The sequence below is a fragment of the Sapajus apella genome, unplaced genomic scaffold (genome assembly GCF_009761245.1).
Source record: "Sapajus apella isolate SASKATOON/1434 unplaced genomic scaffold, GSC_monkey_1.0 scaffold33, whole genome shotgun sequence".
Lineage (NCBI taxonomy): Eukaryota > Metazoa > Chordata > Mammalia > Primates > Cebidae > Sapajus > Sapajus apella.
In genome coordinates this window covers 8764871-8789645 of record NW_022436973.1, presented here as the reverse complement: position 1 = coordinate 8789645, position 24775 = coordinate 8764871, and the positions used below count along the sequence as shown (strand labels likewise).

Genomic DNA, 24775 nt, shown 5'->3' with positions numbered 1-24775 from the left:
TTTTTTTTTTTTTTTTTGAGATGGAGTTTCACTCTTGTTGTCCAAGCTGGAGTGCAGTGGCGTAATCTTGACTCAACGCAACCTCCGCCTCCTGGGTTCAAGCAATTCTCCTGCCTCAGCCTCCTGAGTACCTGGGATTACAGGCATGCACCACCACGCCCGGCTAATTTTGTATTTTTAGTAGAGACGGGGTTTCTCCATGTTGGCCAGGCTGGTCTTGAACTCTTGACCTCAGGTGATCTGCCCACCTCAGCCTCCCAAAGTACTGGGATTACAGGCGTGAGCCACTGCGCCCGACCACTTTCTTTTTTATCGTAGAGACGGTCTCACTATGTTGGCCAGGCTGATCTCAAACTCCTGAGCTCAAGTCATTCTCCCACGTCGGGCTCTCAAAGTGCTGGAATTATAGGCGCGAGCCACCATGCCCGGCCAAGACATTTTAACACAAATTTTGTTAGCCGGCATGGTGGCATCCATATTCCCAGCTACTTGGGAGGCTAAGGCAGAAGGATTACTTGAACCTGGACAGCTGAGGCAGCAGTGAGCCATGATCACGCCACACACTCCAGCCTGGGAGACAGCGAGACTCTGTCTCAAAAAACAAACAAAACAGACTTCTGGTTTTTACTTATTAACTTCACTAATTTTTTTTTGTTTTCTGAGACGGAGTCTTGCCCCGTCACCCAGGCTAGAGTGATCTTGGCTCACTGCAACCTCGGCCTCCCAGGTTCAAGCAATTATGCTGCCTCAGCCTGCTGAGTAGCTCGGATTACAGGCGCACGCCACCACACCTGGCTAATTTTTTGTATCTTTAGTAAAGACAGCGTTTCATCATGCTGGCCAGGCTGGTCTCAAACTCCTGACCTCGTGATCTGCCCACCTCGGCCTCTTAAAGTGCTAGGATTACAGGCATGAGCCACCTTGCCTGGCTGACTTCACTAATATTAAAGCTGAGGTAACTAACTCAGCCTGCACACCCTTTAACACACTACCTCTCACAAAGCACTTCAAGTGGTATTATTGGATTTAGGGCTTGATAATATGGAATAAAAGACACTGATAGTACTGATTGTGCCTATTTTTATCAGTGGCTTGTTTATTATTTCTGTTTTTATTAGTGATTATGAAACTGCTAGTCATTTAGTTTCTTCCCAGTTGCAATAGCCCATCTTCCTGGGAAGAACAAAGCTTTTTTTTTGAGACGGAGTTTCGCTCTTGTTGCCCAGGCTGGAGTGCAATGGCGCGATCTCGGCTCACCGCAACCTCCGCCTCCTGGGTTCAGGCAATTCTCCTGCCTCAGCCTCCTGAGTAGCTGGGATTACAGGCACGCACCACCATGCCCAGCTAATTTTTTGCATTTTTAGTAGAGACGGGATTTCACCGTGCTGACCAGGATGGTCTCGATCTCTTGACCTCGTGATCCACCCGCCTCGGCCTCCCAAAGTGCTGGGATTACAGGCTTGAGCCACCGCGCCCGGCCTAGAACAAAGCTTTGGCTTGACTCTGAACAGCCACTAAGCAGCTGGGCCAAGGTCCTGCCATTTCTCTCATGCTCAGCAGGGGGCAGCAGACCAGGACAGTTCAGAGTATGGAGTCAAACCCAGGTCCCTGTCCATACTCCACCCATGGATTTTCCTTGGCTTGAGCAAGCCCTTTGACTCTCTGAGCCCTCCATGTTCTCAGAGTGACTCAAGGATTCACTGGGTGCTGTATGAGAAGTGGGTGGCCCAGACCGGCACACAAAAGAAGCCTTGATCAGTGTTTGTGGTTTGATTAAGTGGGCAAAATAGAAACACCCCACTTCTCCAGTTTCCTTTTCAGTAAAATGAGAGGCACACAGGCTTACCTCTGAGGATTTGGACTTGCTTTGATTTCATGATGGACATTCCTCTTTTCTGGGCCAGATCCCTGGGGCTGGAATCCAGGCAGCTTTGTCCGCTTTTGACATTTTCTTGTTCAGAAGGTTCTGGAAAGCCAACAGATTAAGTTTGTGACAAAAATTGACATTAACTGGCTGAGTGTAGTGGCTCACACCTGTAATCCCAAGAGGCTGGGACAGGAGGATCACTGGTGCCCAAGAGTTTGAGACCAGCTTGGGCAACATAGTGAGACCCCATCTGTACAAAAAACTTTTTTTTTGAGATGGAGTCTCACTTTGTCACCTAGGCTGGAGTGCAGTGATGCGATCTGCAACCTCTGCCACCCAGGTTCAAGCAGGCCTCTTGCCTCAGCCTCCCAAGCAGCTGGGATTACAGGCACCTGACCCCACACCTGGCTGATTTTTATATTTTTAGTAGAGACAGAGTTTCACCATATTGGCCAGGCTGGTCTTGAATTCCTGACCTCAAGTGATCTGCCCATCTTGCCCTCCCTAACTGCTGCATGAGCCACGGTGCCTGGCCTTCTACAAAAAACTTTTTAAAAAATTACCCGGGTTTCGTGGCGCGTGCCTGTAGCCCCAGCTACTCAGGAGGCTGAAGCAGGAGGATCACCTGAGCCCAGGAGGTTGAGGCTGCAGTGAGCCGTGATCACACCACTGCACTCATCCTGGTGTTCAACAGAGCAAGATCCTGTCTTGGGGGGAGAAGAAGAGAAAAGAAAGAAAATGACATTACCCAAGTCCAGTGAGGCTATGGTTGGAATTCCATCTTTGACACTACCTAGCTGGGTAACCTTAAGCCAGTGGTCCTTCCACAGCCTACAACATCAACATCACCTGGGAACTTGTTAGAGATGCAAACTCTTGGGCTGTGCCCCAGCCCACTAAATGACAGTTCTGGGCGTGGAGCCCTCCAGGTGGTTGGGATGCCCCTACTTTGAGAACCATGGCCTTAGGCAATTCATGGAGCTCTTTGAACCAGAGTTCCCCCCACCTGGAAAACAGGTGAGAATCCTGCCCACCTGCTGCCACTGTCGTGGGGAGGCTTAGAAGAGAGGATGCACTGCAGAGTGCCCGCTGCCCGGCATAGGAAGGCCCCTCTTGCAGGAGCCCCCGCAGGAAACTTGCAAGTTTATCTTGTGTTTTCCCAGCACTTGGAGATATTGAGCGTTGATGCTTTTTATTGCTTTCTCCCCTTCCTCATTTTATGGTTAGTGATTTAATGGCTTATTTGCTTTCCTGTCTGTTCTCTCATTTTACATGTACTGATTTTGTTTTGTTTTGTTTTGTTTTTTTACTTTTCTCTTTTGCAGATAAAGACTATTTCCTGATTGTGATTCAGAATCCAACCGAATAGGCCACTCTCCTGACTCCCTGTGTCATTCCTTAATTTAATGTCCCCCAAGAATGTTAAATGTCGATCATGTTAGCAGACTAGCATGTGACAGTCACCTTGGAGCCCACTCAGACCAATCCAATGACCATGTGTGGGCTGGCGGCTCTTCCTCCCCAACCAAAGGAACCCCTGTGCTGTGCCGGCCTTCCCCAGACTTCCCGGAGGGCCCTCTCACCTCACTTCCAGGTTTTGGAGCAAGAACTTGCGAGAAGCCTGCACCCAGCTTCCTTCTGACCTTCAGTTCACTTTGTTGCCCTTGGAGAAGGCTGTTTTTCTTTAAGTAAAAATAACCAAAATGCTTACCCTGCTGTTGTGTCTTTAAACACCAGGTTGAAAAGGTCTCTCTCTTCCTGTGTAATCACACATCAGCGGCCTGGTTGCCTCCTCCAGCGATGGTGGGAGATCATGTTCATGGCCTCCAAGAGGCCTGCTCTTCTTGTGCCTGTGGCCATACTTACTGTAGCTTGGTGTGTAATTGTGCCCTGGTTTCTGGGCCTCTTGGCCCTAGTCCCCCTTTTACCATTTCCCACTGCTGTCAGTGTTGAAAGGCTTTTTTCCTACTATGCTGCACTGGGGAAAGGAAGAGAGCAGTGCTCACTGAGGACCTGGAATGCACCCGGTGTGTCATATACAGTAGCTCTCACCTTATGGTACCCTCTGTAGACTAGAGCCACCTCAGACATGAGGACTTGGGGTCTGAAACGGCTTGCCTATGCCCTTATGGCCAGGACATGGGTCTCGGACTCAGATAGCCCCACTCTTCCCACACTGCCTGCCCCAGAAATCCTGAAGGGCCCCTGTTCACCCAAATAAGCCCATCCTGGGCAGACATCTGCCCCGCAGACTCAGGGTGCAGGGGTCCTCTCGCCAAGAGCTTCCCAGAATTCACCTGCACTCAGGCTCCCACCCACCTCTCGCCCAGCCACACTCTTGTTTTTTCTCCCAGAAACCACATGTATTTAATTTTATTAGGGTTTTTCTTTTTGTCTTCTGTTTCCTGTTACACAGGAAAAAGACTCCACACTGTGTAATATGAGCCTGGAAATCCCCGTCATTGTCCTCCCTGCCCCAGAAGGCACCACTGTCTGTGAGTTCTTCCATCTAGCAATACTTCCCAGATTTTCCAGTGAAGCTTCCTTAAGGCTATCAGAGTAGTAAAATATGTACTCTTGGGAGGTTAGGGGTGTAGTTTACAAGGGCTTGGCAAAATTCTTCAAAATCTAATGAAAGATAATAGGAATTTTCCATTCTATAATATATCCGTGATTGTCTTAATATAAAAATAATCCTTTCAAACAGATTTCCCTGAATCTTCAAGTAACGTTGTCTGGGAAACACTGGTTTACCCTGTCCCTGTGGACCTAGGAAGCGCCCTCTGAGAGTGGATGACTGCGGACGCCACGTGGTGATTATCTCCTAGGTTCCATGCTTCAAACGAAAGTGGGCTGTGGCCAGCAGCATCTTCCTTGTGTTCTCAGAAGCTGGGATCTGAGTCTGAGGCTCCTCTGTCTTGCTTGAGTTTCTCTAAGTATAATGCGGAAGGAGGTCAGAGGAGGAGAGGTCAGGTTTCTAGGATGGGGGGTGGGTCTGTCCCTGGCGGGAGGTGTTCTGGCTCCAGAGCAAGAGTTCGGAATAGGGTTGGGGGCCTGTCCCTTCCACCTTCCCTTAGTTCCCCTACCACTCCCTGTTGTTTGCCTTAAAGTTCCCCAACCTAAAAGCATTCCATCAAGGTCCTGGGGGAAGTTTCTTAGGAAAATGAAGATACTCTGCCTCCCAGTCCCTTGAGCACCAGGATTTTGTACATCAGGAGCCCACCATGTGCATTAGGAGTCTGTAATGCAGCAAGGCAAGCATAATTCCCTGGACTCATCTTAAGACATAAAAATTTGGCCTGGCGTGGTGGTTCCTGCCTGTAATGTAATCCTAGCACTTTGGGAGGCCAAGGTGGATCGGTTGCTTGAGCCCAGGAGTTCAAGACCAGCCTGGGCAACATGGCAAAACCTCGTCTCCACCAAAAATATGAAAATTAACTGGGTGTGGTGGTGTGCGCCTGTAGTCCCAGCCACTGGGGAGCCTGAGATGGGAGGATCGCTTGAGGTTGAAGCTGCAGCAAGCTATGAGTGTGCCACTGCACTCCACCTAGGTGACAGTGAGAACTTGTCTCAAAAAAAAATATGAAAAGTTTATGGCCAGAGAGAAGGTTTACAGAAAAAAAAAAAAAAAAAAAGATTAAAATTCAGATATTTCTTTTTTTTTTTAAGATGGGGTTTCACCATGTTGGTCAGGCTGGTCTTGAACTCCTCACCTCAGGTGATTCACCCACCTTGGCCTCCAAAGTGCTTGGATTACAGGCATGAGCCACGACGCCCGGCCAGATTTTTCTTTTTTAAGACAGAATCTGTCGTCCAGGCTGGGGTGCAGTGGTGCAACTCAGCTCACGGCAACCTCCACCTCCTGGGTCCAAGTGATTCTCCTGCCTCAGGCCTCAGCCTCCTGAGTAACTGGAACTACAAGCGCCCACCATCACACCTGGCTACTTTTTTTTTTTTTGAGACAGAGTCTCACTTTGTTGCCCAGGCTGGAGTTCAGTGGCACAATCTTGGCTCACTACAATCTCTACCTCCTGGGTTCCAGTGATTTTCTTGCCTCAGCCTCCTGAGTAGCTGGGACTACAGGCGCCCACCACCACACCTGGCTAATTTTTGTATTTTCAGTAGAGACAGGGTTTCACCATGTTGGCCAGGATGGTCTTAATTTCTTTACCTTGTGATCCGCCTGCCCTTGGCCTCCCAAAGTGCTGGGATTATGGGTGTGAGCTGCCTCGCCCAGCCTTAATTTTTGTATTTTTTTGTAGAGATGGGGTTTCACCATGTTGGCCAGGCTGGTCTCAAACACCTGGCCTGAGGTGATCTTCCTGCCTTGGCCTCACAAAGTGCTGGGATTACAGGCATGAGCCACTGCGCCTGGCCAAAATTCAGATTTTTAAGAATCTAAATGATGATATTCCACATAAACAACTCCAGTGTTTCTGTACTCAGAAGTAGCATGTATGCTATCAAGGTTAGAAACTGACAACTGTCGTAGGCCTGGAAGGAAAAGCATGGGTTCTGAGTTCAGAGGAACATTTGCCAATACAGCAAAGGCGTGCCCGCACCCAGTATTTTCTTTTTTTAGATGGAGTCTCTGTCGCCCAGGCTGGTTCACTGCAACCACCTCCACCTCCCAGGTTCAAGGGATTCTCCTGCTTCATCCTCCTGAGTAGCTGGGACTACCAGCATGCGCCACTATGCCTGGCTAATTTTTGTATTTTTAGTAAAGACGGGGTTTCACCACATTGGCCAGGCTGGTCTCAAACTCCTGACCTCGTGATCTGTTTGCCTAGGCCTCCCAAAGTCCTGGGATTACAGGCGAGAGCCACTGTGACTGCCCAATTTTTTAATGAAAAACTTCAAACCTATAGATAATTGAAATAATTGTGTATCTTCCATCTCAATTCTATAGTTAACCATTTTGCTATATTTCTGTATCACATAACTTTCCATTCTTCCATCTATCTATCTTATTTTTTATGCATTTCAAAGTATATTGCAGGCAGTACCTGCCCCTAAGCACTTCCACGTGTAAATCAGTAACTAGTTTGTTTTCTGTTTTTGAAGGATGGGTAAGATTTACATAGAGTAAAATGCACAAATCTTTAAAGTGACAAATGTGACCCCTGAGTAACCTCAGCCCTTTCAGGAAAGCGGCTGCTGCTTCTTCACAGTTGGCCCAGCCCACTCCCGAGAGGCCACCCTGTTCTCATTTCCACCAAGTATGATTTCTGCCCTCTAAGGTACAGCTCTTGCCTGGGCTTCATGAGCAGGGCCTGCATCTCAGCGAGGTGGTTGCTGCTTGGGAGGTGCCGCAGCTGGCATCTCCCTCAGCATTCATGCCTCGCCTCCACCCTGGCCACAGCGCCCTGGCCACAGCGCCCTGGCCACAGCTCCCTGGCCACAGCGCCCTGGAATTTGGATCCTCCTCTGCAAGCTGGTACTGCCTTTTCTCCAGAAATTAAAAATGTTCCAAGGATTCTAGGTTTTCTTGCCTTCCATATGTTTTTGGCGCTGAGACACTGCATGTTGGCACATTTTTCATTGAGAATCCTAAAAGCCATCTTTCCATACCAAATTCCAGAAAAAGAAAAAATGAAAAATGGAGGTCTCAGATTCCATCGTCACAGCAGGTAGAAATCACTAAGTCACCAAATCCATCAAATTAGTAAGCACACCCCAGTGTGCGTGAACTTACACTGATCAATTATGTGTTCAGTTGAGATGACAACACAGTTAACAGAACGTGTTCAAAATGCTGGTCCTGCTGCTGTGGCAAACAAGCTTAATCCAACAAAAGCACCTTGATTTTGGTCTCCTACTGTCTAACTTTACTGTTCAGGGCGTGTTCTACCCCATCCCTAGGTGAGATGTGGGGCAAGCCCTGCCCTGGGCAGATGAAGCCCCTTGTCCACCACAGGAACAACTCTGAGCCCCATTTGGAGAGAGAGGCCACCCCTTCCACCGTGGGCCCGCACGGAACCTCGCTCTCTTCAAGGGGAGAGCAGCTTGTGTTTGGCCTTGGTTTTATTTGCCACTTGGTGCTGTCACCTGTTTTGCCCAAGTTGCTGGGGAGGGTGAGGTGGGGAGCGGAAGTTCATCATTCACAGATACTGCTGTGAGCAGGCTTCTGGCTCCCGAGCCTGGGGGGTGCGTTTTTATGAGCTTTCACAGGCATGCCCCGCCCTCTTCTGTTGGCAGCTCCACTCCCTCCGGAGGATGCGCCCTCTGGCCGGTGCTGTCTATCCTTGGCTCCTGGCTCTCAGGGTCTCCCCTCTACACACTCTCTTCTGTAGACTGGAGGTGAAGCAGAAACCCCACCGCCTTCCTCTGTGGGTGGTAAGATTCATAGTCTCTCGGTGGCCTCTAAAAATTATCCTCGAACTTCCAGCTCCTTTATAGATCATCCTTTATAGACCGTGTTCCCAGCAGAAGCCTGAGCTCACTTGGGACCGCCTGGTGTTGCATCCAGGCTGCTGCTGGTCCAGGGACGATGCCTTAGGGGTCTCAGCAGAAACGAAGAAAATTCAACTTCAACCCTCTAGTTCACAAGAAATATGTTGTTAGTTGCTTTCCCTAAAAAAGACTGGTGATCTGGAAGTAAGCAGCTATGTAAAAAAAAAAAAAAAAAGACTAGGTGAAAAAGGGAATTCATATATATATATATATATATATATTTTTTTTTTTTTTTGAGACAGAGTCTTACTCTGTCACCCAGGCCGAAGTAGAGTGACGTGATCTCGGCTCACTGCAACACCTGCCTCCTGGGTTCAAGCCATTCTGCCTCAGCCTCCCGAGTAGCTGGGATTACAGGCGTGCACCACCATACCTGGGTAATTTTTTAATATTTTTAGTAGAGACAGTGTTTCACTGTTGCCCAGGCTGGGCTCCAATTCCTGGCCTCAAGCAATCCTCCCGCCTCAGCCTCCCAAAGTGCTGGGATTACAGGTGTGAGCCACCATGCCTGGCATACTTGATTTTTAAATACTACAGCTGGGCGCGGTGGCTCACGCCTGTAATCCCAACACTTTGGAAGGCCGAGGCGGGTGGATCACGAGGTCAAGAGATCGAGACCATCCTGGTCAACATGGTGAAACCCCGTCTCTACTAAAAATACAAAAAATTAGCTGGGCATGGTGGCGCGTGCCTGTAGTCCCAGCTACTCAGGAGGCTGAGGCAGGAGAATTGCCTGAACCCAGGAGGCGGAGGTTGCGGTGAGCCAAGATCGCACCATTGCACTCCAGCCTGGGTAACAAGAGTGAAACTCCGTCTCAAAAAAAAAAAAAATAAATAAATAAATAAATAAATACTACAAGTGTTTAGGTAAAAATTAAATGTTAAAAGTTTGCAATAAACTAACAATATGCTACAGCATGATAAGCCAGGGCTTTCCAGCCCCTTTCTAATGAAGTAACTAAAGAATGAGGAGCATCATCTAGAAGTCCAGGGTGAATCTGCCGGAGTCAACCAAAGAGAAGCCCCTGCAAACATGAAACTCTCTCTAGAAATGTACACACGTTTGCATCCCAGTGGCTCCAGGCGGAATGTGGAGCTGCGTGGGGTCAGGAGCCCAGGCAGCCAGGTGAGAACTGATGGCGGTTTGGGCAAGAGCAGTTTCATGGGGCCGGAAGGAGGGATTCTGAAGAGACAGTGCCAGGTCTCGCTGGGGACGGCTGGAAAGTGAGGAAATGAGACATCAAGGGAGACTCTCGGTGCCTGCTTGGTAACCAGGTGCTGCCATTCACTCAGAGGAGGCTCACTGGGGACCTGTGGGACTTGCATGGGAAAGATCACATGCAATTTGGAAATGGCCTGCTTAATCTGAGCCTGTCAGACACCCACGTGTATAGTAAGAATGTCGAGCAGACTGTTGAATACCCTATTCTGCCAGTCCTTGCTAGACAAAAGGATATGGAGCTATCAGCCTGTTACTGGTATTTAAAGCCAAGGAGACTGGGTGCGGTGGCTCACATCTGCAATCCCAGCACTCTGGGGGGCCAAAGTGGGAGATTCGCTTGAGCCCAGGGGTTCAAGATTAGCCTGGGTAACATGGTGAAACCCCATCTCTACTAAAAATACAAAAAACAGCTGGTTGTGGTGGCGAGTGCCTGTAGTCCCAGCTACTCGGGAGGCTGAGATGGGAGGATCACTTGAGCCCGGCGGGTCAACGCTGCACTGTGCCACTCACTCCAGCCTGGTTGACAGAGTGAGACAGCCTCGCAAAAAAAAAAAAAAAAGCGTCTGGAGCCCCAGTCATCCAGGTGGCAACTGATAGAGAATGGGGATGGCAAAGAATGTACCTTTCCCTTTAAGGCGATTTCCCAAGAGTCCTATAGAGCGCTTTCCACTTAGGCCTAATTGACTGAGGTTCAGCCAGCTGCCACTCCTGACTGTGGAAGCCAGGTGCATGCCGCACGGAGACACCCAGGGCTCTCTTCGAAGGGGGACTGGGACAGCGGCTGCTGAAGTTGGCTGTCAGCCACTTTTGCCATAGAAGCCACGAGGAGAAAGGACTTTGAGGATGGGTGAGTCGTCAGAACGTGTTTTTCTGGTGAGGGGAGATAGTAAGGGGCCTCAGGGAGCAAGTCCACGGAGCATGAGGAAGGCTGGCGTCCTGGCACTGTGGGAGGACTGGCCTTAGGAACACGGACAGCAATTCCACTCAGCATGAGGGGAGCCAGGGAGAGGGCCATCGGGCAGGGCAAGGTCTCTGTTGGAGTGAAGGCAGCAGAAGAAGAGGGGAGAGAACAGACTTACCGGGGCATGCGGGTGGGGAGTTTGATCGAGTCTGGCAGACGGCCCTTCTGCAGTGTCTCTTTCAGCTGCGGGTGCAGCAGTCACCCCACAGCGGGACTTTGCCAGGTTAGTTAGCAGAAGAAAGGGAGTTAAGGCTTTTGGAACTAATTATGGTGGCTGTGGAGTCTGTGCTGGGCAAGGACTGGATAGAGGGTGGCAGTGGAACTCTCTTTTTTTTTTTTTTTTTTTAATTAAAATATTTTCCTTGGCACGGCGAAGTGGCTGATGCCTGTAATCCCAGCACTTTGGGAAGCCGAGGCTGGCAGATCACAAGGTCAAGAGATCAAGACCATCTTGGCCAATATGGTAAAACCCATTCTCACTAATACAAAAAATAGCTGGGTGTGGTGGTGGGTGCCTGTAGTCCCAGCTACTCAGGAGGGTGAGGCAGGAGAATCTCTTGAACCTGGGAGACGGAGATTGAAGTGAGCCGAGACCACACCACTGCACTGCACTCCAGCCTGGCAATGGGGCAAGACTCCATCTCAAAAAAAAGTTTTCCTCCCCAATCCTTTTGTTGTTGTTGTTGTTAAAATTGAGATAGGGGCTGGCTATGTTACTGATAGGGTTTGGCTCTGCCCCACCCAAAATCTCGTCTTGAATTTAATTCCCATAATCCCCACGTGTCAAGGGAGAGACCAGGTGGAGGTGATTGAATCATGGGGGTGGTTTCCCCCATGCTATTCTCTTGGTAGTGAGTTCTCACGAGAGCTGATGGCTTTGTGTTTGGAAGTTCCTCCTCCGTTCATTCTCTCCCGACGCCTAGTGAAGAAGGTGCCTGCTTCCCCTTCACCTTCTGCTAGGATTATGAGTTTCCTGAGGCCTCCCCAGCCATGCGGAATTGTGTGTCAATTAAACTTTTTCTTTATAAACTACCCAGTCCCGGCAGTTCTTTATAGCAGTGTGAGAATGGACTAACACAGTTGCCCAGGCTAATCTTGAGCTCCTGAGCTCAAGGGATTCTTCTGCCTCGGCCTCCCTAAGTGCGGGGATTGCAAGTGTGAGCCATCGCACCTGGACAGAATGAAACTTTGGAAGGGGCCGATTGTTCAGAAAGGCGGGGATTAGTATGCCCAGCCTTGCTTCTGCAGGGGAGGCACACTGGTGAGGTGCCATCTAGGCCAGACAAGGGGGATGGTTTCCCAGAGCAGTGACAGTGGAGAGGGGTGGGAGGTGACAGATGAGCTTGAGAGGACTGAGGACTGCACTGGTGGGTGAGGGGGAGTCCAGCTGGGCCTGGGCCAGGTGATGGATGAGAAGGCAGGGGCGATAAGCTGGTGGCACAGGCTTGGGGAAAGAGATGACTTTCTTTGGATGTGTTGAGAATGGAGGCGGCCTTTGTTCCAGAGACAGAGCCTGGACCTGACACCTGGAAGCCAAGCTGGAGGTGGGATTTGTAAGTCACTCATAGTGGAGGCACTGGTGGGTGTGGCAGAACCCAGGACCTCTTGAGTGGCTAAGGAGAGATGAGGAGCAGCTGGAGGCTGCAGAGGCCGCGCCTCCCTCCCCAAGTGACCAGCCCGCTCCGAGGGCTTGAGGTCACAGGAGGAGGGAGAAGGGTGGCGGCCCTGGCCCTCTCACTCAGGAAGGTTGGGTTAGAGCTTGAGAGGCCTGAGCACGCCCCTGGCTCGAGGAGGATGGGGACGAGGGTCAGGCCTGGAGGAAAGGAATGGCCGGGTCTGAGGCCCTGCATGGGCAGTGGGGTTGTTCTTAGCCTCAACTTTCCCAGTGAGAGCAGAGGATCTGTGGGGAGTGACATGGGGTAGTGTGAGGTCGAGGCCTGGGGAACCCTGAGTGGATCTCAGTCCCTATCTTTGGTGTGTTTCACTTTGTTTTTTTTTTTTTTTTTTTTTTTTTTTTTTTTTTTTTTGAGATAGAGTCTCGCTCTGTTTCCCAGTCTGGAGTATAGTGTGGCACAATCTTAGCTCACTGCAACCTCCGCCACCGGGGTTCAAGTGATTCTCATGCCTCAGCCTCCTGAGTAGCTGGGATTACAGGTGCCCACCACTACGCCCAGCTAATTTTTGTATTTTTAGTAGAGACAGGGTTTCATGTTGGCCAAGCTGGTCTTGAACTCCTGACCTCAAGTGATCTGCCCACCTCGGCCTCCCAAAGTGCTGGGATTACAATGTGAACCACCGTGACTGGCCCCACTTTGCTTTTTTGGTTGCAGTTTTGTTGTTGTTTGTTTTTGATAGGGAGTCTCACTATAACCAAGGCTGGAGTGCAGTGGTACATCTCGGCTCACTGCAACCTCCGCCTCCTGGGTTCATGCGATTTTCCCACTTCAGCCTCCCAAGTAGCTGGGATTATAGTCAAGCACCACCACACCCAGCTAATTTTTGTATTTTTAGGAGAGATGGGGTTTTGCCATGTTGGCCAGGCTGGTCTTGAACTCTTGACCTCAGGTGATCCAACCATGTTGGCCTTCCAAAGTGCTGGGATTACAGGTGTGAGCCACAGTGCTGGGCCCCTCCACTTTGAGTCTGTAAATGGAAACAGCCAATCCTTCCTTGGAGATAATGACCCTAACTCAGACTTCAGCCCACCTAGGGCCTCACAATGTGAGGCCCATTTTATAAGTGAGTTCATCGCTTCAAATGAGGTACGGGCAGTGCTGATGCAGGGCAGGTTCTCAGCTTCACTCAGGAAGGAATTCAAGAGCCAGCTGGTGGTAGAAGAAAACAGCTTTATTGAGGGAGCGGAAGGGTTACAGCTTTGTGACTATGCCACCCCCATTACCCCCCCACCGCCACCCCCGACATGGGCAGTGTGCTGAGAATAGCAGCTCAGGGGCAGATTTGTAGCTGTATTTGTAACCCACTTTTTTAATTTTTTGAAATGGAGTCTCACTCTGTCACCCAGGCTGGAGTGCAGTAGCGTGATCTCCACTCACTGCAACCTCTGCCACCCTGGTTCAAGCAATTCTCCTGCCTCAGCCTCCCGAGTAGCTGGGATTATAAGTGCCTGCCACGTGCCCAGCTAATTTTTGTATTTTTAGTAGAGACAGGGTTTCACCATCTTGGCCAGGCTGTTCTTGAATTTCTGACCTTGTAATCCCCGGCAGCCAGCCTATAACCCACTTTTAATGAGATGCTAATTCAGGGGGTAGGTTATTCAGAAATAGCTAGAAAATGGGCTGTAAGTTCTGAGCATTGTCATGGACAGAGGTAGTAACATCCAGGTGTTGTCATGGCACTGGTGGGCGTGTCTTATGGAGAGGTGATTTTGGCACTTCTGGTTCAGCCAGTCTTTAGTCTGGTCCAGAGTCAGTCCCTCCCGCTCCCCCCACCCGCCCGCCTCCATGCTAAGCCTGGTCCTGCTGATTGTAGGCCCTGATTCCCCCAGTAATCCACGGCTTCCGGAGGTGCTCACTGATCCTCCACCTTGGAGTTCTGACATTGCCTCAGTTTTGCAGATGAAATTCTTCAGTTCTTCATATGGGAAAGCAGCTGTCCCAGGTCTATCAGGCCCACCTGCCATCATTTAAAGGAACTCAGGGCATATGATCTCCCCACACTCACGCACTCATTAGTGGCCATACAGGCCAGAGTTATTCTGCCTCTATGTGAGGCCAGCTCTCCACTTTTTCCTCAGGCCCATAAGTCCAAGTCAGAAGCCACAGAACAGGAATGAGGGGTGGGGGCAGAGCGGCACAGGGTGTGCTTAATTGTGGCTGAGACATCCCCTGAGCAGAAACAATTTCCCCAACCTCTGCTGGTCCTTTTGGCACCCGGCGGCAGCACATGGCACAGACTGAGTCCCTGCACATGGTCTAGAGGGGAGATATGCCTTCTAGATGGCCAGTGGCACGGAGAGATGACTGTGGGGAATGGGGGGAGGGGGTGTCACTTATTCAAAGAGTATTTACTGAGCACGTGGCATGTGCTACGCCCTACGTCCTAGGATATAGCAGGAACCAAGGATATGAAAAACCCCGTCCTTAAAGGGCTTGCATTTTAGTGAGAAGGGAAAATAACATTTTATAATAAGCATGAAATGTGAAACCATAATGGGATACCACCAACATGGCGAAAACATGACTACCACCAAATGCTGGCAAGAAGGCAGGGCACCTGGAACTCCTGTATGTCACTAATGGGGGTGCAAAATGGAACAGCACTGGGGAAAGGGCTGGTAACTCCTTAAAAACACACCTGCCCCCAAAGCCAGCAATTCCACTGCTGTGTCCAAGTGAAACAAAAGAACATGTCCACACAAAGACTGTTACAGCTATGTTCAAAGCAGTTTTATTCACAATCACCAAAAACTGGAAACAGCCCAGGCATCCATCAATAGAAAAACAAACTGTACATCCCTCCATGGGAACCTACTTGATAGTTTAAAGAAATGGCCTACCCAGGCACAGTGGTGCACACTTATAATCCCAGCACTTTGAGAGGCCAAGGCGGGTGGATCACGAGATCAGGAGTTTGAGACCAGCCTGGCCAACATAGTGAAACTGTCTCTACTAAAGATTAAAAAAAAAAAAAAAAATTAGCTGGGCACGGTGGCAGGCTCCTGTAATCCCAGCTATTAGGGAGGCTGAGGCAGAAGAATCCCTTGAACCTGGAAGGTGGAGGTTACAGTAGGTGAAGATTATGCCACTGCACTCCAGCCTGGCTTCACAGTGAGATTCCATCACAAAAGAAAAAAGGAAATGGCCTACTGATATCTGCAACAACATGGGTAAGCCTCAAAAACCTTATGTTGAATTAAACCAGAGACATAAGAATACATGCTGTGTGATTTCATCTATAAGAATTTCTAGCTGGGCGTGGTGGCTCACGTCTGTAATCCAAGCACTTCGGAGGCCAAGGCGGGCGAATTACCTGAGGTTGGGAGTTCAAGACCAGCCTGACCAACATGGTGAAACCCCGTCTAGAAAAAAAAAAAAAAAAAAAGAAAGAAAAAAGAATTTCTAGACCAGGCCAGCATATGGTGAGAAATGGGAATGGTGCCTGCCTCCGTGGAGCGTGCAGGTAGACTGGGGAGTCCCAAGGAACCTTCCAAGGGGAAGGTCGTGTTCTTTTTTTTTTTTTTTTTGAGTCGGAGTGCAGTGGTGAGATTTTGACTCACTGCAACCTTCGCCTCCGGGGTTCAAGCCATTCTCCTGCCTCAGCCTCCCAAGTACCTAGGATTACAGGAGCCTGCCGCCATACCCAGCTAATTTTTTAATTTTTAGTAGAGACAGGGTTTCCGCATGTTGGCCAGGCTGGTCCTGAACTCCTGAGCTCAGGTGGTCTGCTAACCTTGGCCTCCCAAAGTGTTGGGATTACAGGTGTGAGCCACCTCGCCCAGCCATGTTCTCTATCTTGAAAGGAGTTTGGGTCACATTCGTGTGTGTACTTCTTAGACTCACCAAAGAGTACACTTGACACCTATGCATTTCACTGTATGTGAATTTTACCCCCAAAGAAAAAAGAAACCAAATACTGACATGAATGTGAAAGGCTGAGGAGAATGTGAACAGACGTCTGCAACTTACTCTGAAATTCAACAAAAAGGGAAGGTGGACAGAGATGTGATAAAGCAGATGGACCCAGCTGTTTTTGTTTGTTTGTTTGAGATAGAATCTCGCTCTGTCGCCCAGGGTGGAGTGCAGTGGTACGATCTCAGCTAACTGAAATCTCCACCTCCTGGGTTCAAGTGATTCTCCTGCCTCAGCCTCCCGAGTGGCTGGGATTACAAGTGAGTGCCACCATGCCGAGCTAATTTTTGTATTTTTAGTAGAAATGGAGTTTTGCCAGGTTGGCCAGGCTGGCCTCAAGCTCCTGACCTCAGGCGAGCCACCCGCCTTGGCCCTCACAGTGCTGAGATTACAGGCATGAGCCACTGGGCCCAGCCGAGCCAACTGTTAATGGCAGAATGTAACTGGGTATAAGGGGGACTATTATTTCAAGTGTTCGAACACTTTCATAATGCCCAGAGAAATTATATAGCATATTGGAAGGCCTCCCTGAGAGGACACTTGAACCAAAACTCAAGGTGAGGGTGAGGGGCACAGAGATCCCAGGGAAGGATGTCCCAGGAAAAGACCCTGGGGCAGGAGCCTGCCAGGGATTCCTGGAGTAGTCAGGAGGCCAGAGGAGCAGCTGGGAGCCAGATCCCACAGCCTCCTGGGCCACCATCAGCCACTGGCTCTAAGAGGGGCATGTGGGGACAAGAGGGCTATGGTCACTGTCCCGAGAGCAGACTGAAGGAGGCAAAGCCAGGGCAGGAGAAACAGCAAGGAGACAATAGCAGCAGTTGTGCAAGATGTGGTGGGGGCTGTGGCCCTAGTGGCAGAGGCGGCAGCGGTGAGTTGTGGTCAGATTCCGGAGAATCTTAAAGGTGGAACTGACAGGATTTGAGGATGGATTGGGAGTGGAGCAGGAGTGGTGGAAGAGGGTGGTAAAGGAAAGGAAGGATTAAGAATGGCTCTGGGCTGGGAGCAGTGGCTCACACCTATAATCCCAGCACTTTGGGAGGCCGAGGCGGGTGGATCATGAGGTCAAGAGATAGAGACCATCCCGGTCAACATGGTGAAACCCCGTCTCTACTAAAAATACAAAAAAATTAGCTGGGCATGGTGGCGCAGCCTGTAGTCCCAGCTACTCAGGAGGTGGAGGCAGGAGAATTGCTTGAACCCAGGAGGCAGAGGTTGCGGTGAGCTCAGATCATGCCAGTGCACTCCAGACTGGGTAACAAGAGTGAAACTCTGTCTCAAAAAAAAAAGAAAGAAAAAAGACTCTGAGGAAGCCAGGTGGGGTGGCTCACACCTGTAATCCCAGCACTTTGGGAGCCTGAGGCGGGCAGGTCGCCTGAGGTCAGGAGTTTGAGACCAGCCTGGCCAACATGGTGAAACCCCGTCTCTACTAAAAATCCAAAAATTAGCCGGGTGAGGTGGCACACACCTGTAATTCCAGCTACTCGGGAGGCTGAGGCAGGAAAATCGCTTGAACCCGGGATGTGGAGGTTGCAGTGAGCTGTGATCGCACCACTGCATTTCCTGCTTGGGAGAGTGAAACTCTGTCTCAAAAATGACTGAGGTTTTTGGCCTGAAAAAGGGAGACAATTACAGCTGGAGCCCATTTTAGGGGAAGACGATAGGCTTGTTGTACACAGGTCAAGTTTGAGATGTCTGTTTTTCATTCAAGCAGACACATGAAGTAGAGGCCAGGCCACTGGATTCAGGGGCAATGGGGCAGGGGAGGGACTGGAGGTCCAGTCAGCCCTGCTGACTGTAGGCAGGGCAAAGCTCAGGGCTTGGGACTTGGGGCACTCCTCCTCCACCCTGGCCTCAGCTCAGGGCTGGGTCTGACAAAAGACAGGTGTAATCACATCCCAGGGCCATGGCTGACTCAGTTCTTTGGCTGCTCTCGATGGGCCCGGTCACATTTAAACTTCTGTGGCACTGAGTGTGTGAGGTTTGTCCAGTTTGACACACAGCTCTTGATCAAGACTCGGCAAACCAAGGCCCTTGGCAAAGTCTGTCTGTTTTAGCAAATAAAGTTTTATCCAGATGAAGCCAAACCCATGTGGGTTGGCTAAGGCCACTATAATAGAACCAAGTGGTTGCTGAAGACCACGTGGCCTACAAAGCCTAAAATATTTACCATCCGGCCCTTTAAGGGCAGTGCTCACTGACTCCTCTCCGTCTTCCATTAAATAGCGTGTGGTTCTGTTACAGGAACACATAGCAAGCTACTGAATAAGACATTTAGATGGTTCCCAACTTTTTGCTATTATGAAAATGTTACAATAAACATTCTTACCCATGTTTCCCTGGGCTCCTGGGCGTGCACACAGTAGAATTCCTGGTTTGTAGGAAGGACATGGGCATCTTCATTTGGGTCAGTTGTGCCAAATTGCTTTCCAGTGTCGCTGAGGTCACTTACACTCCCAGCAGCAGTGGAAAGGGCCCATCGATCCACATTCCTCTGAACTTATTACCTAGCAGGTGTCCTCAAAGGTCATTAGTTACCAGTCTTTCACTGTGTGTAGATTCTCCTGGATTTCCTAGCTGGGAATGACAGATTTGCTCCTTTTTTCGTCTTGGTGCTCTGGACACCATACAATATTGAATTGTGTTTACAGGATATTTGTTCCTGGCTTTAAAAAGAATATTTCATGTTTCATCACATAGTATGGTGTTTTACCTTTAAGTACATGCTTACTGTAGGTTGGGTTTTCTTTTTCTTTCTTTTTTTTTTTTTTGATGGAGTCTCGCTCTCCCACCAGGCTACAATGCAGTGGCACAATCTCGACTCACTGCGACCTCCACCTCCTGGGTTCAAGCGATTCTCCTGCCTCAGCATTCCAGTAGTTGGGATTACAGGCGCGTGCCACCATGCCCAGCTAATTTTGTATTTTTAGTAGGGACAGGATTTTACCATGTTGGCCAGGATAGTCTCGATCTCTTGACCTTGTGTTCTGCCTGCCTTGGCCACCCAAAGTGCTATGATTACAGGTGTGAGCTACCACACCTGGCCTAGTTTTTTTTCTCCCAGTATTTTTTGTTTTTCTGAGACAAGGCCTCACTCTGTCACTCAAATGATCCTCCCACTTCAGCTTCCCAAGCAGTTGGGACTATAGGTGCATGTCACCAAAGCCAGCTAATTTTCTTTTATTTTTTTGAGACAGAGTCTTACTCTTGTCACGTAGGCTGGAGTGCAATGGCATGATCTTGGCTCACTCCAACCTCTGCCTCCAGGATTCAAGCAATTCTTGTGCCTCAGCCTCCCAAGTAGCTGAAATTACAGGCACACGCCACCATGCCTAGCTAACTTTTGTATTTTTAGTAGAGAGGGGGTTTCACCATGTTGGCCAGGATGGTCTCAAACTCCTGACCTCAAGTGATCCACCTGCCTTGGCCTCCCAAAGTGCTGGGATTACAGGCATGAACCACTGAGCCTGGCCTAATTTTCTGATTTTCCTAGAAACAGGGTCTCACTATGTGGTCCAGGCTGGTCTCAAACTTCTGGGCTCAAGTGATTCTCAAACTTCTGGGCTCAAGTGATTCTCCAACCTGGGCCTCCCAAAATACTGGGATTACACTATTACTCCTTTTTAAATTTCTTTGACACTCTGCTCATTGATTTTCTATATTATCTAAGTAATAACTCTATGTAATAAGGCTATAAATCTGATTTTTTTTTTTTTTTTTAAGAAATGGGTCTTATTTAGTCACCCAGGTTGGAATGCAGAGGTGCATTCACAGCTCACTGCAGTCCTGAACTCTTGGGCTCAAGCAACTCTCCAGTCCGGGCCTTTGGTTGTTTGGTTTATTAGTTACTTACAGAGGTCTTATGTCTCCCACTAAGATGGAAAACTTGGCAATTTCTCCTTGTATTCTTAATCTATTTTCAGCATCCCTCCCCCCGTTTTTTGAGACAGAAAAAAAATCTGATTTTTTTATTTTTTAAAGAAATGGGTCTTATTTAGTCACCCAGGTAGGAATGCAGAGGTGCATTCACAGCTCACTGCAGCCCTGAACTCTTGGGCTCAAGCAATTCTCCAGTCCGGGCCTCCCAAAGTGCTGGGATTTCAGGTATGTCACCCACGCTGGAGGGTAGTGGCGCAATCTCGACTCACTGCAACCTCCACATAGCAGGTTCAAGCAATTCTCCTGCCTCAGCCACCTAAGTAGCTGGGATGACAGGCATGCACCACCACATCCAGCTAATTTTTGTATATTTTTAGTAGAGACAGGGTTTTGCCATGTTGGCCAGGCTGGTCTTGAACTCCTGGCCTCGAACTCCTGGCCTCAAGTTATCTGCCCACCTCGGTCTCCCAAAGTCCTGGGATTACGGACATGAGTCACCGTGCCTGGCCTATTTTCAGCCTTAAAAAAAAAAAAAAAAAAAAAGAAAGAAAGAAAGAAACCCTGGAACATAGAAGTTCAAAACTTTTGTCTCTTCATAGAGTTCCTCCTTTCATTTCCTGGTGATTCTCTTTATCCCCAGTGTCTTCTGCCTGAAAGCCTATTTTGTCTGAGTTTCCTATAGGTACATTTTTTGGTTAGTCTTTCTCTAGCATATCTTTTTCCATCTTAACATTAAAAAAAATTTTTTTAATTTAATTTTTGATGCTGAGTCTTGCTCTGTTGCCCAGGCTGCAATGCAGTGGCACAATCTTGGCTCACTGCAGCCTCTGCCTCCAGGGTTCAAGCGATTCTTCTGCCTCAGGATAGGTGTGTACCACCATGCCTGTCTAATTTTTGTATTTTTAGTAGAGATGAGGTTTCACCATGTTGGTCAGGCTGGTCTCCAACTCCTGACCCAGTGATCAGCCTGCCTCGACCTCCCAAAGTGCTGGGATTACAAGCGTGAGCCACCGCACCCAGCCTCCATCTTTTTGCTTTTGGTGCCCTTACGTTTTAAATGTCCTCTTATAAACGGCATAGAGCTGCATTTTAATTTTTCTTGGCCCATCTGGTAATCTGTGTTTTGAGAGGTGAAGGTAAACCACATTTTCTGCCTCCAGTTTTGTACCATATATTTACCATCCCTTTTACTTTGTTTTGCTTTACTTTGCTATTAGTTTTAATACCCATCACTACCCTTTTCTCTGCATTGGCAGTTACAGTTCCGTTTCTACTCTTTTTTTTTTTTTTTTTTTTTTTTTTTAAGATGGGGTTTCACCATGATGGCCAGGCTGGTCTTGAACTCCTGACCTCAGGTGATCCACCCACCGCGGCCTCCCAAAGTGCTAGGATTACAGGCGTGAGCCACCGTGCCCGGCCTCCGTTTCTACTCTTTTGGTGATCCCTCTTAAATATCTGAAATACTCACCTAACTTTACAAAGCCGGACAATCCTGTCTCTACCCACCTCTCAAACAAATCTAACTTCCGAGAACACCTTAACTCTGATTGCCCTCTCAGTCTTCCAAGTTCTTGTGTCTCATACATCTTGTTGCTGTAGCCCACAAATTAATCATTATTATTCATGTTGCATATTAAATGCTTGTTTAGATTTACTCACGTTTACCAATTTGCTCACCATTTTTCCATCTAATTTCTTCCTTTTGGGTTCCATGTCCTTATTACCGAAGTACATTCTTTAAAAATTATTTCAGTGGCCGCGCGCAGTGGCTCACGCCTGTAACCCAGCACTTTAGGAGGCTGAGGCGGATGGATCACGAGATCAGATCAAAACTATCCTGGCCAACATGGTGAAACCCCGTCTCTAGTAAAAATACAAAATTAGCCGGGTGTGGTGTCACGCACCTGTAGTCCTAGCTACTCAGGTGCCTGAGGCAGGAGAAATCGCTTGAACCTGGGAAGTGGAGCTTGCAGTGAGCTGAGATGGTGCCATTGCACTCCAGCCTGGGCGACAGAATGAGACTCCGTCCCACTCCCCCCCAAAAAATGATTTCAGGAATGGTCTTTTGTGTAAACTCTTTGTCACAACAGATCTTTACTTCTCCTTAACTCTTAAATCATGGATCAACAACTCGTTGACGGCATTTTTCCTTCAGGGTGTAAAAAGTTACATTTTACTCTAGCTTCTATGTTTGCTGCTGAGAAGTCTGTTATTGGTGTAATTTAAAAAATCCATCGTCGCTTTTAAAATCGCGTAGTCTTTGGAGTTCTGCAAATTCACTAGAGTGTCCAGATGTTCATCTCCGGTGTGTGCATTCGACTCTGGATTTTAAGAATCACTTCTGGCAGCTCTCCTTCAGGAATTGCCTCTGCAGGTCTTTCAGTGCTCGCCTCTGAAAGGAGCTCTGCTCCGGCCTGTGAGGTCTCCCGGCATTGCCATCTGTGGCTTTTTCCTTTTTATTCTCCATCACCTGTCTCTGGTGAGCTGCTTCCGATCAGCCTCCAGGTCCACGAATTCTCTTCTGCTGTCCTACACCTCATCCTCTGAGACCTGAATTTCCATGGCTCTACTTGTCAATTCTAGAATTCCTTTTCAAACCTGGGCCTTCTTTTGTAATGTCTTGCTTGATCCTGTGTCTGACTGTGCCTCCTGCACCTTCTCCCGTCTCTCGCCCTAAGCCCCTTGAAGGCGCCAGCCTTTGGCTCCGGCTGTTTCCCACGGTGCCCAGAATCGCGTCAGGCCTGGCACAGACTCGGTGAGGGTGGGAAGCGGTGCCGCGGGGCTGCAGCCTGGCCCGCCCATTCCCTCAGCCATGGCAGCCCCGCCGCCCTCCAAACCTCACTCGAGCTCCGCGCTGGGAGAGGCTCCTGGGCCGGCCATGACGTCACAGACTGTGACGCTCCCAGGAGCCCCGCCCCTCGCGTCCCGAGCCGGGGACCCAGGCTCTCTGCGCCGTGACGTCACGAGCCCGGGCGGGCAGGTTGTGCGTCGGCCCAATGGGAGCGGTGCGCCGGCCTCCCCTTTAAGGAATGTTGTGACCTGACGTCACTGGGCGAGTTACCTCCCGCAGCCGCCGCCGCCGCGCTCAGCGCGAGTCCCGGAGCCCTTGAGCGTGAGGCACGGAGCCCCCGGAGCCCCCAAACCGCAGCCACATCCCCACGTCCCAGAGCCCCGGCCTGCGCGCCCAACCGGGCCCGCGCGATGCCCTCAGACCGGCCTTTCAAGCAACGGCGGAGCTTTGGTGAGGCCCCGCGGGCAAGCTGTGAGCTCGGAGCAGGGGTACCCGGGAGCCCGGCCGACCCCGACTACCGCAGGTGACGTCAGCCCTGTGACGTCAGGCTCCAGCCGGACCCTCGGGCTGGGAGGCTGACTCCAGCCTGGGCGGGGGCCACCCACCTCCCCACCACGATAGGTGCTAGGGGCTGTGGGGCCTGACGGCCCCGGGGGCGGGGGCTGGAGCTGGGGCGGGGCTGGGGGCCGCCCCTTGGGGACAGGCGGGGCGGAGACACAGGGAGGACCTGGGCCGGGCCCAGCCCTGCCTCAAGGTCCGGCCGCCATCCGCAGCCGACCGCTGTAAGGAGGTACAGCAGATCCGCGACCAGCACCCCAGCAAGATCCCGGTGAGTCCCGCGCCCCCAGCCCTGCTCCGCCCTGGCTGCGCCTCGCGCACCCCCGACACGAACCCCTGCCTGCCTGCCCCGCTCCCAGGTGATCATCGAGCGCTACAAGGGTGAGAAGCAGCTGCCCGTCCTGGACAAGACCAAGTTCCTGGTCCCGGACCATGTCAACATGAGCGAGTTGGTCAAGATCATCCGGTGCGTGGGCAGCCGCAGCCAGGAGGCAGCTTGGGTCGGGCGGGGAGTGGGGTTCCCGCCGAGAGGGGTGGGAGTGGGATCAGGAGTAATGGGACTGGGCGGTGGGCCCCTGTTCTGGGGCGGCTGGAAAGGTCAAGGTCGGGGCTGCAGTTGGAGTCGGGTCAGAGGTGAGAGCTGGGGTGAGGATGGATGTGAAAGGCTGGAAATCATTCTGGGGGTCAGGGCTGTGCCTGCCCTGCAGCCAAGTCCCTCACAGCCGCACGCCCTCCCGCCCGCCTCAGGCGCCGCCTGCAGCTGAACCCCACTCAGGCCTTCTTCCTGCTGGTGAACCAGCACAGCATGGTGAGCGTGTCCACGCCCATCGCGGACATCTACGAGCAGGAGAAAGATGAGGACGGCTTCCTCTACATGGTCTACGCCTCCCAGGAAACCTTCGGCTTCTGAGCCAGCAGTAGGGGGTGTTGGCCTGGGAGTGGGGGGGAGCCCGGTCAGGCCCTGCCCAGAAAACCCCTGGTTCCTGAACTGAGCTGCCTCTGCTTAGGGTGGGCTGGGGAGGGATGTGGCCCCTAGTCAGAGGGCACCAACCCACCTACTCTGCCCCGGGTGGTTTTGTTAGGGTTGCCCCTCTGGGTGCTGGCTGGGATGGGGGAGGGTGAGGAACATCCCCCAGCACCCCTGCTGTGTGGTTCATCTTTTTTTTAGGCCCCTGCCTGCCCCTCACCCACCAGAGGCTCTGCCCACCACCTGGACCTGCCCACCCCTGAAAGACTGGCCCCCCACCCCTCAGTCTCCACATGGCGTATGGATCTGTGGTCATTGTCCCTCTGCAGAATAAAGATTGCTCAGGCCTGCCTGGCCCTGTGCCTCCAGCTGCTTGCTTGGGAGTAAGGAGGGTGCTGGTGGGGTTGTCTGCACCATCCCTGGGCTCCGGCACACTGGAAACCCACACCTGTGTGTAGTATTCCAGAACATTATTAGGGGCCACCCCCTCTA

The 24775-nt window shown here is 50.5% G+C and overlaps 2 protein-coding genes and 1 long non-coding RNA gene across 5 annotated transcripts in view; 2 read left to right on the top strand and 1 right to left on the bottom strand.

Moving 5' to 3' along the window:
• Window positions 1-3615, top strand: part of DYNLRB1 (dynein light chain roadblock-type 1) — a 27618-nt gene extending 24003 nt beyond the window's left edge. For both annotated transcript variants that reach the window (XM_032295205.1, XM_032295206.1), the window contains exon 4: window positions 3193-3615. In XM_032295205.1, coding sequence (XP_032151096.1) covers window positions 3193-3236 — 44 coding nt within the window. In that variant the 3' untranslated portion in view covers window positions 3237-3615. The remainder of the gene's footprint in view (window positions 1-3192) is intronic.
• A 3742-nt stretch (window positions 3616-7357) lies between these two features.
• LOC116562795 lies at window positions 7358-8510 on the bottom strand. The gene is made up of 2 exons (XR_004274098.1): window positions 8149-8510; window positions 7358-8050 (listed from the first exon to the last, which is right to left on the bottom strand). It is a non-coding gene; the product is annotated as an uncharacterized LOC116562795 (long non-coding RNA).
• Window positions 8511-22404: 13894 nt separating this feature from the next.
• On the top strand, window positions 22405-24639 carry MAP1LC3A (microtubule associated protein 1 light chain 3 alpha). Of its 2 annotated transcripts, XM_032295199.1 has the most exons (5): window positions 22407-23208; window positions 23532-23587; window positions 23676-23782; window positions 24064-24233; window positions 24485-24639. In XM_032295199.1, the coding sequence occupies exons 1-4, from the start codon at window positions 23169-23171 to the stop codon at window positions 24224-24226; spliced, it is 366 nt and encodes a 121-aa protein (XP_032151090.1). In that variant the 5' UTR covers window positions 22407-23168; the 3' UTR covers window positions 24227-24233; window positions 24485-24639. The 2 variants fall into 2 exon arrangements, with proteins under 2 accessions (XP_032151089.1, XP_032151090.1); XM_032295198.1 differs by having other exon boundaries at window positions 22405-23208; window positions 24064-24639.
• Window positions 24640-24775: the final 136 nt, after the last annotated feature.

Excerpts from the sequence above, each read along its gene's own strand:
- MAP1LC3A (XM_032295198.1), top strand. The coding sequence starts at position 23,169 with ATGCCCTCAGACCGGCCTTTCAAGCAACGGCGGAGCTTTG. Across the intron at positions 23,209-23,531 it reads CAAGCAACGGCGGAGCTTTG|CCGACCGCTGTAAGGAGGTA; the intron begins GTGAGGCCCCGC and ends CGCCATCCGCAG. Across the intron at positions 23,783-24,063 it reads GAGTTGGTCAAGATCATCCG|GCGCCGCCTGCAGCTGAACC; the intron begins GTGCGTGGGCAG and ends CGCCCGCCTCAG.